This window comes from Branchiostoma lanceolatum, chromosome 3, assembly GCF_035083965.1.
Source record: "Branchiostoma lanceolatum isolate klBraLanc5 chromosome 3, klBraLanc5.hap2, whole genome shotgun sequence".
NCBI lineage: Eukaryota > Metazoa > Chordata > Leptocardii > Amphioxiformes > Branchiostomatidae > Branchiostoma > Branchiostoma lanceolatum.
Genome location: NC_089724.1, coordinates 23,670,888 through 23,684,112, shown reverse-complemented (window position 1 = coordinate 23,684,112; position 13,225 = coordinate 23,670,888). Strand labels below are relative to the sequence as shown.

The following is a 13,225-nucleotide window of genomic DNA, read 5'->3' as shown; positions in this document are numbered from 1 at the left end:
GTCACGTACATGAAACAGCTTCTATGGTGCAAGATCAAGCTTTCTCAACACTGCAACAGGTCAAGGAGTTATCCAGCAGGTTTGAGGATCACGAGGACGAGCTGTGTCGGAGTAGCAGCCTCCCAAGCCCAATGCTGCACCCTCAACGTCATGGGAAACTATCAACGAGTCGGCTGGACATGTTTGACCCACTCGTACGGAGCAACAGCGACACGAGCTCAAGCGACACAAGCTTGAACTGCATCTCGTTCGAAGATGGAACCAAGTTGTGCAAGGAATGGTCCTTCTCCACGTTACCTGCCCAGTCTCGCAGCCGGGCTTGTGACGACCCTAACAAATCCGGTGCTTCAAACTCGGAGGGACCATATGACACGCCCAGAAGGCGGCGTTCAAGAGGCTATCCTGACGGGAAAGAGGATGGACTTGCCAGCAAGATGGCGGAGTCTCCCCTTCCAGCTAAAGTATACAAGAGGAATGTGTACACGAAGACAACAGTTACCGATAAAGTCAGCCTTCCAAACGGAGACGTAGAGGAGCACCTGACGGTTTCTAGTGAAGAGGACTACACGTCCAGTCACGGCGGAGAAGACGTGTCCATATCCATCCACCACGAGACCACAGAGGTCGTCGAGAAGTACAGAACGTTTGACGTAAATTTGAGGACGTCAACCATTGAGAGGCAGTCAACGGTAGAAAAACGAAGTTTCTCTACATGTCCCAAACAGGCTTGCTCAAAAGTGTTACGTGATGGCGCAGCATTTGGCAAGGATGTGAAAACATCGGACCAACCAGGAAGAAAGCTCAACAACAACAAGCAATCGTCACTTCCGGTTGAGAAAAGTACAACAAACAAGGGTGTTAGCTCACGATCGGTAGCAAACTTCCCTCGTGCCGTTGGGACAGCCGCCGAAGAACTTCAGGCTACTGCGCATGCCACAGAAGTGGACATGCGCACTAAGCTATCACCACATACAACGTCTCTAGACCAATCAACACACACATCCACAACCCAGGCATTAGAAGCCAAACACACGTTTGGCGATACACCCCATGAGGGCACATCTAATGTTGTTAAAAAAACAATGAAATTCAGATTTCCCCCTTCAAGAGAACAGCTTTTAGAACAGAAGAGTCGCTTACGGAAAGTAGTTATCCCTGAGAAAACCCATGATAAAAAGTGAAATTGAGTTCAGTGTTTTACTCCTGCCCACCTTTTCACTCTTTCTCTTTCTGTCTTCATACTCACGCACACAGGCACACGAACAGACACACACACACACACAAACACACGCTCACACACTCACGTACACAGACATACATGCATACACACAGACGCATACACACTCATACACATACACACAATACACATACTCAGTCACTCACACACAACACACTCACATGCGCACACACATACATGCTTATACGCACACATACACACACACATACAAACATATATACATACATACATATACATATATACATACATACATACATACATACATACATACATACATACATACATACATACACAGAGAGAGAGGGAGAGAGGAAGAGAAAAATACCCATCACACAAACAAACAAACAAACAAAAATTTGACATTGGCCAATAGTTTGGGGAATTAAGACTTATTTGGTGATAGTCTTTGTTCAAAAAGATTCAAAATGAGTTTGGAAATTGCAACATGTGATTATGAATGCAAAACACGTCTTTTTAACTCAACTAATTACATGTGGGGAGGATAAAACTGAACTAAGAACAGTCTATCAGGTGCCTTGTACAGAAATTGGCGAGTTTCTTCTACTCTTCTGTATGTCTCTGGCTTCGGTATTTCTTCGATATATTTGACAAATGGAATGTATGACATTTCTAATGAAAGTTAAATAGGAATTCTAATATACTGGATACTTATATTTTAAAGTTGAACGTTTCGCCATAGCAATAAGCTTTAACTTTGTGCTTTTCTTGGATCATGTATACGTTTATTGTATTATAATCTACGGAAACCTAACTTACAAGACCGACTACACCGCTTAGTGAAATAAGTAGACATAAAATGGTGTCCTGTTGTTGGTTTTAATTGATCCTGACGAAAAAAATACAAAGTAATGTATGATGTAGTAGATGTAGCAATACATCATGCCACTGTGCTGTTTTGAATGAATTTGTCATTTTGTGCTGTTTTGAATGAATTTATAATGTTTTGATCTTTTTAAATTATGTTACTTAGATGTTTGCAGAAGTAGCTTTTACTGTTAGCATTTTTTTTAATCACTGGTATTGCTCAATCGTTAAGACAGTAATAGTGTTGTTTTTGTTTTACTGTAAACGTTTTTAAATTAGTGACATTGCTCAGTTATTCGTGAGACAATAATACTATTGTTTTCGTTTTACTGTTAGCATTTTTAAAAAGATCACAGGTATGGCTCCATTGTTATGTTGTGACAACAATAGTATTAATTTTCTGCTGGCATTTCAGTGTCTCAATTTTCCAGACAATACTTTTGTTCTTGTTTTACTGTTAGAACTTTTATAAAGATAACAGACATTGCTCTATTGTTGATACAATAATACAATCGTTTTTGTATTACTTTTAGCATTTTGAGAAGGATCACTGGCAGTGGTACTACTGTTTTTTACTGTTGGCATTTTAAAGAATCAATTGCATTACTTAATTTTTGAGACAATAATACTATTGTTCCACTGTTAGCATTTAAACAAATCAATGCCATTTCTTATTTGTTGAGTCAGTAGCAATATCGTTTTTGTTTTACTGTTAGCATTCTTAAAGAATAAAGTACTCAGAATACTGAATCACTGGTAGAGATTTATTTGATTGTACGAAACACAATATCATTACATTGTACACCGACTATTGGAAATAGGTTGAACGCATAGGGTGCAGAGATTGTGAATATTATATGTATATTCTCAAATATTACTGAAATCTCCAAACAGGTTTAGCAGCATCTTGAATTAATCATATAATATTTCATCAAATCATAATGATAATCATTAGAGATCAGAATCATATAACGTCACATTATCTGCACCCAGGTAAGGTATACAAGCAAACTACTATGAATGAAATATCGCATAAACGCTGAAACTATAAACGATGGTTATAGCCAAATTTGCTTATAGAGTGGTTATGATAACTGATTATGGTAGTCAAGCCTTCCTGACAAGAAGGTCTGGTGAAAGAAAACTGTATCTTTATGTTAATGATGCTGTTTTTAGTTGGAAAACGTTCTAAAATGCCGTCTTCGTCAAGCATACATGTTCATGGCACACACAAATTCCTACTAGGGTAATTTCACCCATACATTCGGGGAACAAGAGACCGTTAATTTTTTGTATAATAGATCAAGATGATATCACGAAAGACTTGTGAAAAATTTAAATAAGGAGATTTTAATGCGAGATAATAAAAATAATGTGTGAGCCCGAAAGAAGTTGGATGCTGGGGACATCTACATAACCCGAATATCATGAGTGAAATAACCCTTAACGTTCAAATATAAAGAGAAGCAAGGTCTATATAATCTTTCTCAAAAGTTAATTCTGTTGTTTAATAACATGTTTCTTCCTACATGTTCAGTCAGGAGTCACCCGCTTTTACGAAAATTTCTTACAACTTTTCTTTGACTTTATTTCTTATTGCACATCAGTATTGCAACAGTCCGTCTACTAGCATTAGACCAACGTTAGCAACGACCTAGTAGTGATACCCTTATCTATCATGTGACGCTACAAAACTATTCCCCGATGAGCACATACACCCACCAGTGTCGTTTACATGGCCTCGTCTATGTTTGTTTTCAATATCATTCATCTACATTCATTACACTCAGTTGGAAATCTGACAAAATAGATTGTCAATTTGGTATAAAATGTGGTAGGAACTTTTCCATTTGGTTTTTGGGTCTGTACATGTATTGCACTCGTTGTAGTATATTAAACATTCGGTATTTTAGGATGATAAAGGCAATGTTGAAATGAAGTGTTCCAGTAGCATCGAAACTGTAGATTGGTGGGTACTAAGTAGGCATATCAGTTCATCTATACACATACAGTATAAACTATCAAAAGGACGTTGAGAAAACAAGAGTGGTGTTGTAAAAAGACATTGTCATGGCAACGGTGGCCTTATGTGTGGATGTGGATGTGTCATGTATCAAAGCTGGTGAAAAATACAAAAAGATTGTTGTTTGGAATAATGACATTTCTCTATCTTGGTTTTGGCACCCCCATGAGATAGTGGAATGATCGTGAGTTGGCTCTTTTTTAAACCCTGGCTTTCCCTTCAAAACAAAAACTACGCATGCCTGGACATACTAAGAAAATGCCTGTACAAGAATTCCTAGAATTCTTGTATGCTGTACACAATACTGTGCCATTAGATTCGCACCTGATGCGTCGCCAAAAACTATTTCCATTGACTGAAAAACATTGTGGTCCAGATTATTGTACAAACGTATATCAACATTTTTCAGATTGATACGAAGAAGTTGACCACTCGACTGACCCACCAATCTACAGCTTTCAAGTTACATATGCAGCAGCATAGCTATTATATATATACACATACATATATTTTCCATTTCTGACTAGTATACGCTTATAGACTGACATCATAACAATGCCTACGACGCCAGATACATATATACCAAACGTACCAAACTGATATGTACCAACTTGAAGGATAGTACCAATGGTTTTTATGTAAGTCAACATGAACAAACTCACACTTGTATTTGAATATTTGAATATATAGATTACATACTTGTATATCAGAAATATCAATTAAGTATTCTATCATGAAAATTATAAGTAGCACTTCCCAACGTCTAGTCCAACGTACGTACGCGTTTCATGTTCTCGGATCTTGACGTACAAAAGTCATTATATATAGCTATAGTGTTTCAAACGTTTAATCTATCAAATGTGCTTCCATTCCATACGAAAACATTATCTATATCTTCAAAGCATGAGGCATTGATAAGTAACTGAATCGCCAATGAAATCAATACAATAATTTCGAAGATCTCATACGTCCGTGAAGTATTTAGAGTTTCTCGTATGTTCAATTACTGTTCATTGATTACGCAGAAAGGTTCTGATTTGCATTACGCATTTCCATTGCTCACTTCCTGACACTCTATGGTGGATGTGGCAACAAATTTGGAAAATATATAGCCGCGAAAATACATACAGACGAACTGCCAAACGGTCAGACCAAAAACACTAACGTTACCTCCCCGGCTCTTTCATTGACATGGAATGACCTGGAATGTCTGTCAGTCAGTTTTCATAACATTGTTGATAACTTACTCATTCTGGCAACTCTGACCCTCCCTTCCTGTCACTCTTGAAACTAATGAGGAAACACAGACAGACAGACAAGCAAATTAAGAGACCAAAAACAATACAATGTCTCATGGCAATGTTTCTAGAACTGTTGACAAGCAGACTGGTACACCGAAAACAATACCTTCCGTTTCAAGACGGTAATGATAGCAATGTCTCCAGAACAGTGTTGCTCACATTTGGGAGTATTTTTGTGACCGCCATTTTGGTAGGCAGCGGAAAGACGCAGATGTGTTGAAAGGCTTATGTTTACATTTTTTTTTTTAGTTTTTGAAAATTAGGAGTTCAAAAATTTAGCGAAAAAATTACCAGATTAATTCCCGTTCTAGCAGACGATCACGAATACAAACACTAGAAATTATATTTGGCTTCTTAGCAGGAAGATTCAACATCCTTCAACAATTTTCCTGAGTCCCAGCAGTCAATCGCCGTGATTTGTGCCTGAGATCAATCAACATCATTCTCCTGGCCTGGTTTGGCCAAGTTTGATGCCTCAGGCTATAGAAAGTTCTTGCATTTACAAATCTTCCATTTGAATACAGTCCAGAATCCTTGAGACAGTGATTCTAAATCTGAATCTACATAGTCCCCCGAAATCTACCACTTCGAAACAAGATTAAGACATACCCGCTGTTAAAAATCCTGAAAAAGACGTTTTGAAATATCCTGTACACCCTCTCTCAACTGTACACACATACACATGGCCTCCTTTCTTCATTGCCAGACGCTGGGAATCTTTCACTCACGAAACATGTTAGGTTTTATCCCAACTTGACCTCACATATATGACTTAGTATCGTCCTGACTAAAATGAGTTTGTCGCTCGCAATAAATGTACATATAGTTCGGTATAAAAGCACGTAGAAAAGAGCTTATTTACATGTTGATCCAAAAGTAGGAACCTCAATGTTTCTGGCGATTTGTTTGACAACTATAAAAGTTGTGACGTGTGAAGATATGATCTAACTTGGCATTGAATTCGGTCATTAGGCTGAAGGAGTCAGAGACTTTCTCGTGTGTGTTTTTAAATTTCGTGATAAAATATATCACAACCATGTCGATTTTACACTTAACATGCTCCACTCTCGGGCACACGCCATCCTCTGGTTCCTTTTGACCATATGACAACATTTACTTCCTGCCAGCTTTCTGAAGAAATCTGGACGCAGGCCAGCTCAACCTTCGCATCCTGACAGTCTCTGGGTACAACTAAGCCCGGGAACAAACATGGGTCCGGACCAGTGGAAAAAAACTTGGACACACACCGAGACATACAAACAAACTGGTCGAAAACAACACTCCGTTTTTACAGAGGTAAAACTAGCGTAGACTAAGCAAGATTGGTTCAAAGCGAAAAGAAAGTTACTGACTGAATTATATACATTTTGTTGTTATGGATCAGTGTTTGTCCTGCTAACTGCCAACGATCATAGATACGCATTTAGCAACAGTGCCCTGCGTCACACACTCCCTATCTGTTGTAAGGGAATCTCTAGCAAACAGCTGGGTGAGCTCTTTATACTTAGCTTTATGCCTGGACATTCCCTGTATGTCTTTCAAATTCAATCAAGTAGCATAGTAGTCTTCGATTTGGTGTACCTTTAAGGCTGCTTCGCCTTTCTGCGCATCCGTTGATTAAGCAGGTTTTTGAGCTGCCAGGAGGCATTCGGTGGATGAAAAGCATCCACACCGGTTCTAATGGCTAGCCAGTTATTCATCTATCCGATTCTCTCAAGTGTGTAATCTGACCCACGCGGGAGAGTAAAAGATTCATGATATATTCCCGCTCCCCGAAGTGCTCCGTGAGTTGTCGAACGAGTAGATGCTCCCGATGACTTCGGAACTGGTGGCGGTGACGATGTTGCAGACGCCCGTCGGTCTGGGTAGCTTGGCCGGGCTCTTGTTCTCACACGAACTGCAGCAAGGCGACACTGACGTCCCAGGGGGAGACAGCAGGGGGACGTTTGGACTGCCTGTTATGTTTATTTCTGGAATGTTAGGTGGCCCTACATCCGGAACTTCAGTCTCAATTGCTACCTGTGTCGCGGTAGAATCTTCTGGAGCGGTTGGTCTTGACTGCGATGTCCGCCTCGGCTGCTTGGAACGCTTCTTTCTTCTCGTCTTCCTTTTGGCACCGGGCTTTCTTTTGGTAAACACTTCGTCATCAGTGAAGGCAAATACTTTAGTAGGCGATGAAGGTGATTTTGGTGTGCCGGCGGCGTTGATGTTGGCCAGGCTGTAGTACCGGTGAGGGGATGGAGGGGGGATGTCGTGTGAGTTGCTGTCTCGGATGTCCAGCGCGCTCCGCCATTTCTCGTTGTCGCACTCGTCGCTTCTCGATCCGATGGTGGGGAGGAGAGCTCTGGTGGGAGACATCTCCACGCCGCTGGTGTCCGTGGAGATGCGCGTGTTCCTGCGGGTGGTCAGGCGTCGCGGCTTGGGGAGGTCGGCTATGGCGGTCCCCGAGTCCCACAGCACGAACTCCACGTTGTTACTGTGGGCCTCGATGGAGGACGATCTCGGAGAGTTGACCCTACTTGGCGATTCGTCAACGCTGCAGCTAGAAAACAAAAGAGCACGAGTTGTTTGAAAAGATTAGTAGAAATCTCACTAAGGGCTAGGAAATTAAAAGTAATAATGTTGTTTTTCAGATTACGGCCCTGAAAAACTTTGGGATTTCTTTTTCTTTTAATTTTTGTTCTAAGCACTGCTTAAATCTATCAAATGATGATGCTCCTGAGTTTTAAAGTGATGTTGGGAAAAGATCACCTGGGATACCTGTCATAATCGGAGGTGGATTCCCCTTGGTAGTACTCCTGGTCGTAGTCTACGTTGAGATCCAGGTACGGGTGAACGTCCCCGAGGATCGCCTCCAGTCGCTCCCGGATCTCTGTGAAGGTCGGGCGTCTCTGGGGCTTATCCTGCCAGCAATCCAGCATGATGTCATAGCTGTGGGTGGGACGGAACATGTCAGAGATGCTTGAAAGTTCATCTGTGTTGGTAGAAGTCATTCTGAATCAAAGTTGGACTGCAATTGACAATTTGGGTAAGTCCAATTTTTGTGTTGGCAATTGCAGGTCAACTTTGATACAGGGTGTCAGAGTTGCATTGGTGCAAGTTGCCGGTTGCGAGTTGCATACTGTCCGGATCCAGGCAACTAAAATCAGGAGAAGCTAGACCGATGCGCAGCTATAACGAAAGCCGGATCCGGAGAAAAGAAATTTGCAACAAACGAATCAGCTTTCATGTATGTGCCTTATGTGGCTGAGACTGTCATTCTTGTACGGCTGGTGTTAATTAGGATCTTACCATTTTCAATATTGACCTACGGATGCCATATTAAACACATATAGTTGGGCCATCCCGGCAGTGTTACATCTACGCAAGCATAGAATAAGTAATATGGCCGAAAAGACTTTAAAAATTCAAAACAATAATGGCTATAACACAGATTAAACATGCATGAATTGTGTTAAATGCACTTACATTTCCTGTCTGCAGTTCTCTGGTTTCTCCATGCGGTAGCCTGCCTTCAGGTATCTGAACAGCTCCTTGCCCGAGAGTCCCGGATAAGGGGATCCGCCTAGAAACCAGAGTAAGAAGAATGATATGTTTTTTTTTCCACACAACTTTATTCACCACCACCAATTTTTACAACGAAGAACAAAATTAAGTTAAAATCACAACAGCATACTAAAGTTGGAGCAATACTTGAAAGTAACATTACAGAAGCGATACAATATTGTTAACAAAAAACTAACTACCTGTGACAAATAGTTGCATAAAATAAGAACCCTAACACCATTACATACAAAACAAAACTTAAAAAAGTAATGAAAGATAATATTACACTACTAACTACCTGTGACAAATAGGTGCATAAGATAAAAATTATAACATCATTACATACGAGACAAAACTTAGAATAGTTAAGACAGATGATATGTAGTCCTATAGCTATATATGAAACGGTAAACATCTGTCCATGAACCGAGTAATCAAGTGAAGGTATGCCAATTATTCTAGCACATCTATAGCACATCTATAGCACAAGTTATGTTCTTCTGATGACGACAGTTACTGACAGACTTGACTTATGTTTGCAAATCTTGTAAGGGGTAAGATACTTTGTTATCATGGTATTGCTGGTTTGTTATATTACCATAGAAAACCGAGAACACTTAAGTTCCTGGTGAAGGTAAATGCACAAAAGCGGTTTTACCTAGGGTGACGATCTCCCACAGGACCACTCCGAAGGACCACCTGTGATGGAAACGATCACGATAGATCAGTGAAACTGGTACTGTGATGTAGGATTCTGGCACAAGAAAGGGGGGAAATTTCATGCATACAGAGAGATAGGCATGTTGAATTAGACATGTACGTCTCAACAGACATTGTACATACATGCCGAGAGATAGGCATGTTAAATTAGACATGTACGTCTCAACAGCAATTGTACATATATACATGCCGAGAGATAGGCATGTTGAATTAGATATGTACGTCTCAACAGACATTGTACATACATGCCGAGAGATAGGCATGTTGAATTAGACATGTACGTCTCAACAGACATTGTACATACATACATACAGAGAGATAGGCATGTTGAATTAGACATGTACGTCTCAACAGACATTGTACATACATGCCGAGAGATAGGCATGTTGAATTAGACATGTACGTCTCAACAGACATTGTACATACATGTCGAGAGATAGGCATGTTGAATTAGACATGTACGTCTCAACAGACATTGTACATACATGCCGAGAGATAGGCATGTTAAATTAGACATGTACGTCTCAACAGCAATTGTACATATATACATGCCGAGAGATAGGCATGTTGAATTAGATATGTACGTCTCAACAGACATTGTACATACATGCCGAGAGATAGGCATGTTGAATTAGACATGTACGTCTCAACAGACATTGTACATACATGCCGAGAGGTAGGCATGTTGAATTAGACATGTACGTCTCAACAGACATTGCTGAGTTTTACTAAATATTCAGTACTGGTATAGAGGTTCAGAAAGTCGCTCATGTTCAGGTTCCCCCTAGAATTTGCAATTGAAAATACTGAAAGACTTATGTGGCAAACTAGGACTTATAGGCTATATCAATAGCTTTATCGTCATTATTTGGTCATCGCTATACGCAGCGAAATGTATTGTGAGAAATATGTCAAAGCCTCAAAATAGTTATTGTCTGAACCATGCTTAACACATTCACTTTGCTATGACACTTTCCCCACAATTCAGTTCACTGCACATGCGCAGTTAGAACCACGAACCCCCTTTTACTTACACGTCACTCTGGGTGGTGTACACTTGGTCAAAGATAGCTTCAGGTGACATCCATCTCACCGGAAGCTTACCACCTGTTAACTTCCGGTACTCGCTGTTCTCGTAGATGTCTCGCGTGAGTCCGAAGTCCGAGATCTTCACCACTTTGTTCTCGCACACAAGGACGTTCCGCGCCGCCAGATCTCTGTGCACGAATTTCTTTGAAGCAAGGTATTCCTGTTGGGCAGAAACGCGATTATTAAGACCGTTAACGTTAATACTAACAAGACATCGAAGATCACATACCTTTGTGACATATTTAGAGTTAATGTTAATTTATAGTTTTACACATTATTGTGAATTTGTCGCTGATTTTGTCTATTCTGTCTTGCCATCCTAAGGACCAAATTTCTACCTGGACCAATCCAACCTTCCTATCCTGCCAGTCTCCGGGTACACCATATTCCGCCTCATATCCTGTCACTCTACGTCATCAAGACAAAAAATACACTACTACAGACAGACACCAAGAAAAATGAACACAGACCGAAAAAATACCTTTGTACCCTGAAGAGATGATAATGAATGGATGAATAAATGAATAAAATAGATAACTCAAATAAAACCTTTATTGGGCATTTTTGCCCAACTGAGCTAAGCACGGGTTGCAACAAAGACATGTTTGAGAACATACACGTAGATTCGTTTATGAGTTTCATAACAACAGGTTCTTGTGAAACGTAGTTACCATTCCCGTTGAAATCTGTCGGGCAAATGACAGCAGGTCAGTCGGCAGAACGTCCAGAACATCTCTCAGATCCATGCTGGTCCCGCTGTCCATGTTCTCGTCCTTCGCCCGTGCCCCCGCGACAGGAGGGTTGGCCTCACTCGCAGGGGTGAAGATGGGAACCAGCGAGGACACGGTGACTGGAGCGAAGGACGCCTCGTCATTGTTGCCCATATTTGGAGCGTTGATGGCCTGGCATTTGATACCCAACAGGGGATGCTCGTTCTCTTCGTACTCCTTCTAGGACCCGTGAATAATGTCATGAGGTTGGTAAATGATTGTGTAACAACGTTCTTTATTCGCAACCAGAACTATACTACAAGCCGACGTCTCGGTGACCATCTGTCACCTTCCTGAGAGCATTACTAACCGGATCTACTTCACATTACAGCTAGGTGTCGCTGTTGTATTGTGAAGACCACCGCCCCAAACGTGACGTTCATATCCCACTTATTACAGGAGTTGCAAAGGAATTGTGTATCTTTATTTTTGTCAATACAACCCATTCACGTAGAATTAAATACTACGTCGAAGAATACTAGCTATAGGCAAATACGATGAATTCGTACTTTGGGTTCCAAGCCTCTTCAGATTTTTTTCAGTCACTAACTAAAGATATTGGATGTTGCCTGAAACACCAGACCGTTAACAAAATAACCCCTTCGATGCCTCCAGCCTACCTGTTCTCTGATGTTCCTGAGCAGGTTCTTGAGATCGCCGAACGGGCAGTACTCCACCACCAGGAAGACGGGCGAGCGGCGGGTACAGCAGCCCAGGATACTGACGATGTTCTTGTTCACCCCTATCTGCTTCATCAACTCGATCTCTGCCAGCAGGTTGGCTTGGTCAACACCTGTCGCGTTTTCTGTAAGAAGATTCCATTCCTTTTTGGTGAGCTTCACAGATTAACCATATTGTCTCTCCATCTGCGTGTACGTGCATGTAATGCAACGAAAAGCACAAAGCAAACGACAAGAAGTAAACACAAGTCGTGTTTTCTGTAAGAATATTTAATTCCTTTTTGGTCAGATATTAGTCATGGTGTTTCCCACTCCGCGTATACGCAGTGCCCCGAAAAGCACAAAGCAAACGACAAGAAGTAAACATTACAAGTCGCATTCTCTGCAAAAAGATTTCATTCCTTTTTGGTGTGCGTTAGAGATTAGCCATATTGTTTTTTCCCCTCTGTCTAACGAAGAGCCCCCCCCCCCCAAGGAACAGAGCAAACGACAAGAAGTAAGGATAAAAAGTCACATTTTTCGGTGAGAAAATGTTATTCCTTTTTGATGAGAATCAAAGATAAGGCATAGGAAGCTCGCCAATGTGTTTCCAATTTACTGTCTTGAAGGAATTAGGGTTTTTTGGTAGGGATTTTTTATTTATTTATTTATTTATTATTTAAAAAAATCTTTATTCAACAGAATAAAAGAACCTAGACAAAGACAACAATATAACGTTAACATGACATATGAGACACACACTGAATTTTCGTACACTTGCTTTGTGAATGCATTTGGTAGGGATTAGTTTGGGATTTTAGCATTAAACAAAACAAGGTGTCAACATAAAAATAAGCAAATGTCATGATTACCTTTGAGAGTTTTGACTGCAACTGTAGCTATCGGCGTGTTAGGCATCGTCGGAAGGCCACGCGCCTTGCCTCGTATGACCTTGCCAAAGGCCCCTTCTCCAATCACCTCTTCCAACTCCAGCTGGCTAAAATGAAATACAAATCTAATTCATTTTCAAAATTGAGTAAAGATTGAGTCTTTTT

At 40.7% G+C, this 13,225-nt stretch overlaps 1 protein-coding gene across 2 annotated transcripts in view; it reads right to left on the bottom strand.

Annotated features, from left to right (window-relative positions):
• Window positions 1-2,812: 2,812 nt before the first annotated feature.
• LOC136431128 (uncharacterized) overlaps window positions 2,813-13,225 on the bottom strand; it is a 69,351-nt gene continuing 58,938 nt past the window's right edge. Inside the window, exons 15-22 of one of the 2 annotated variants that reach the window (XM_066422382.1) lie at window positions 13,043-13,167; window positions 12,132-12,316; window positions 11,413-11,691; window positions 10,687-10,901; window positions 9,591-9,631; window positions 8,855-8,951; window positions 8,138-8,317; window positions 2,813-7,928 (exon numbers count right to left, since the gene is read on the bottom strand). In XM_066422382.1, coding sequence (XP_066278479.1) covers window positions 7,139-7,928; window positions 8,138-8,317; window positions 8,855-8,951; window positions 9,591-9,631; window positions 10,687-10,901; window positions 11,413-11,691; window positions 12,132-12,316; window positions 13,043-13,167 — 1,912 coding nt within the window. In that variant the 3' untranslated portion in view covers window positions 2,813-7,138. The remainder of the gene's footprint in view (window positions 7,929-8,137; window positions 8,318-8,854; window positions 8,952-9,590; window positions 9,632-10,686; window positions 10,902-11,412; window positions 11,692-12,131; window positions 12,317-13,042; window positions 13,168-13,225) is intronic. The other variant, XM_066422383.1, reaches the window with a different exon arrangement.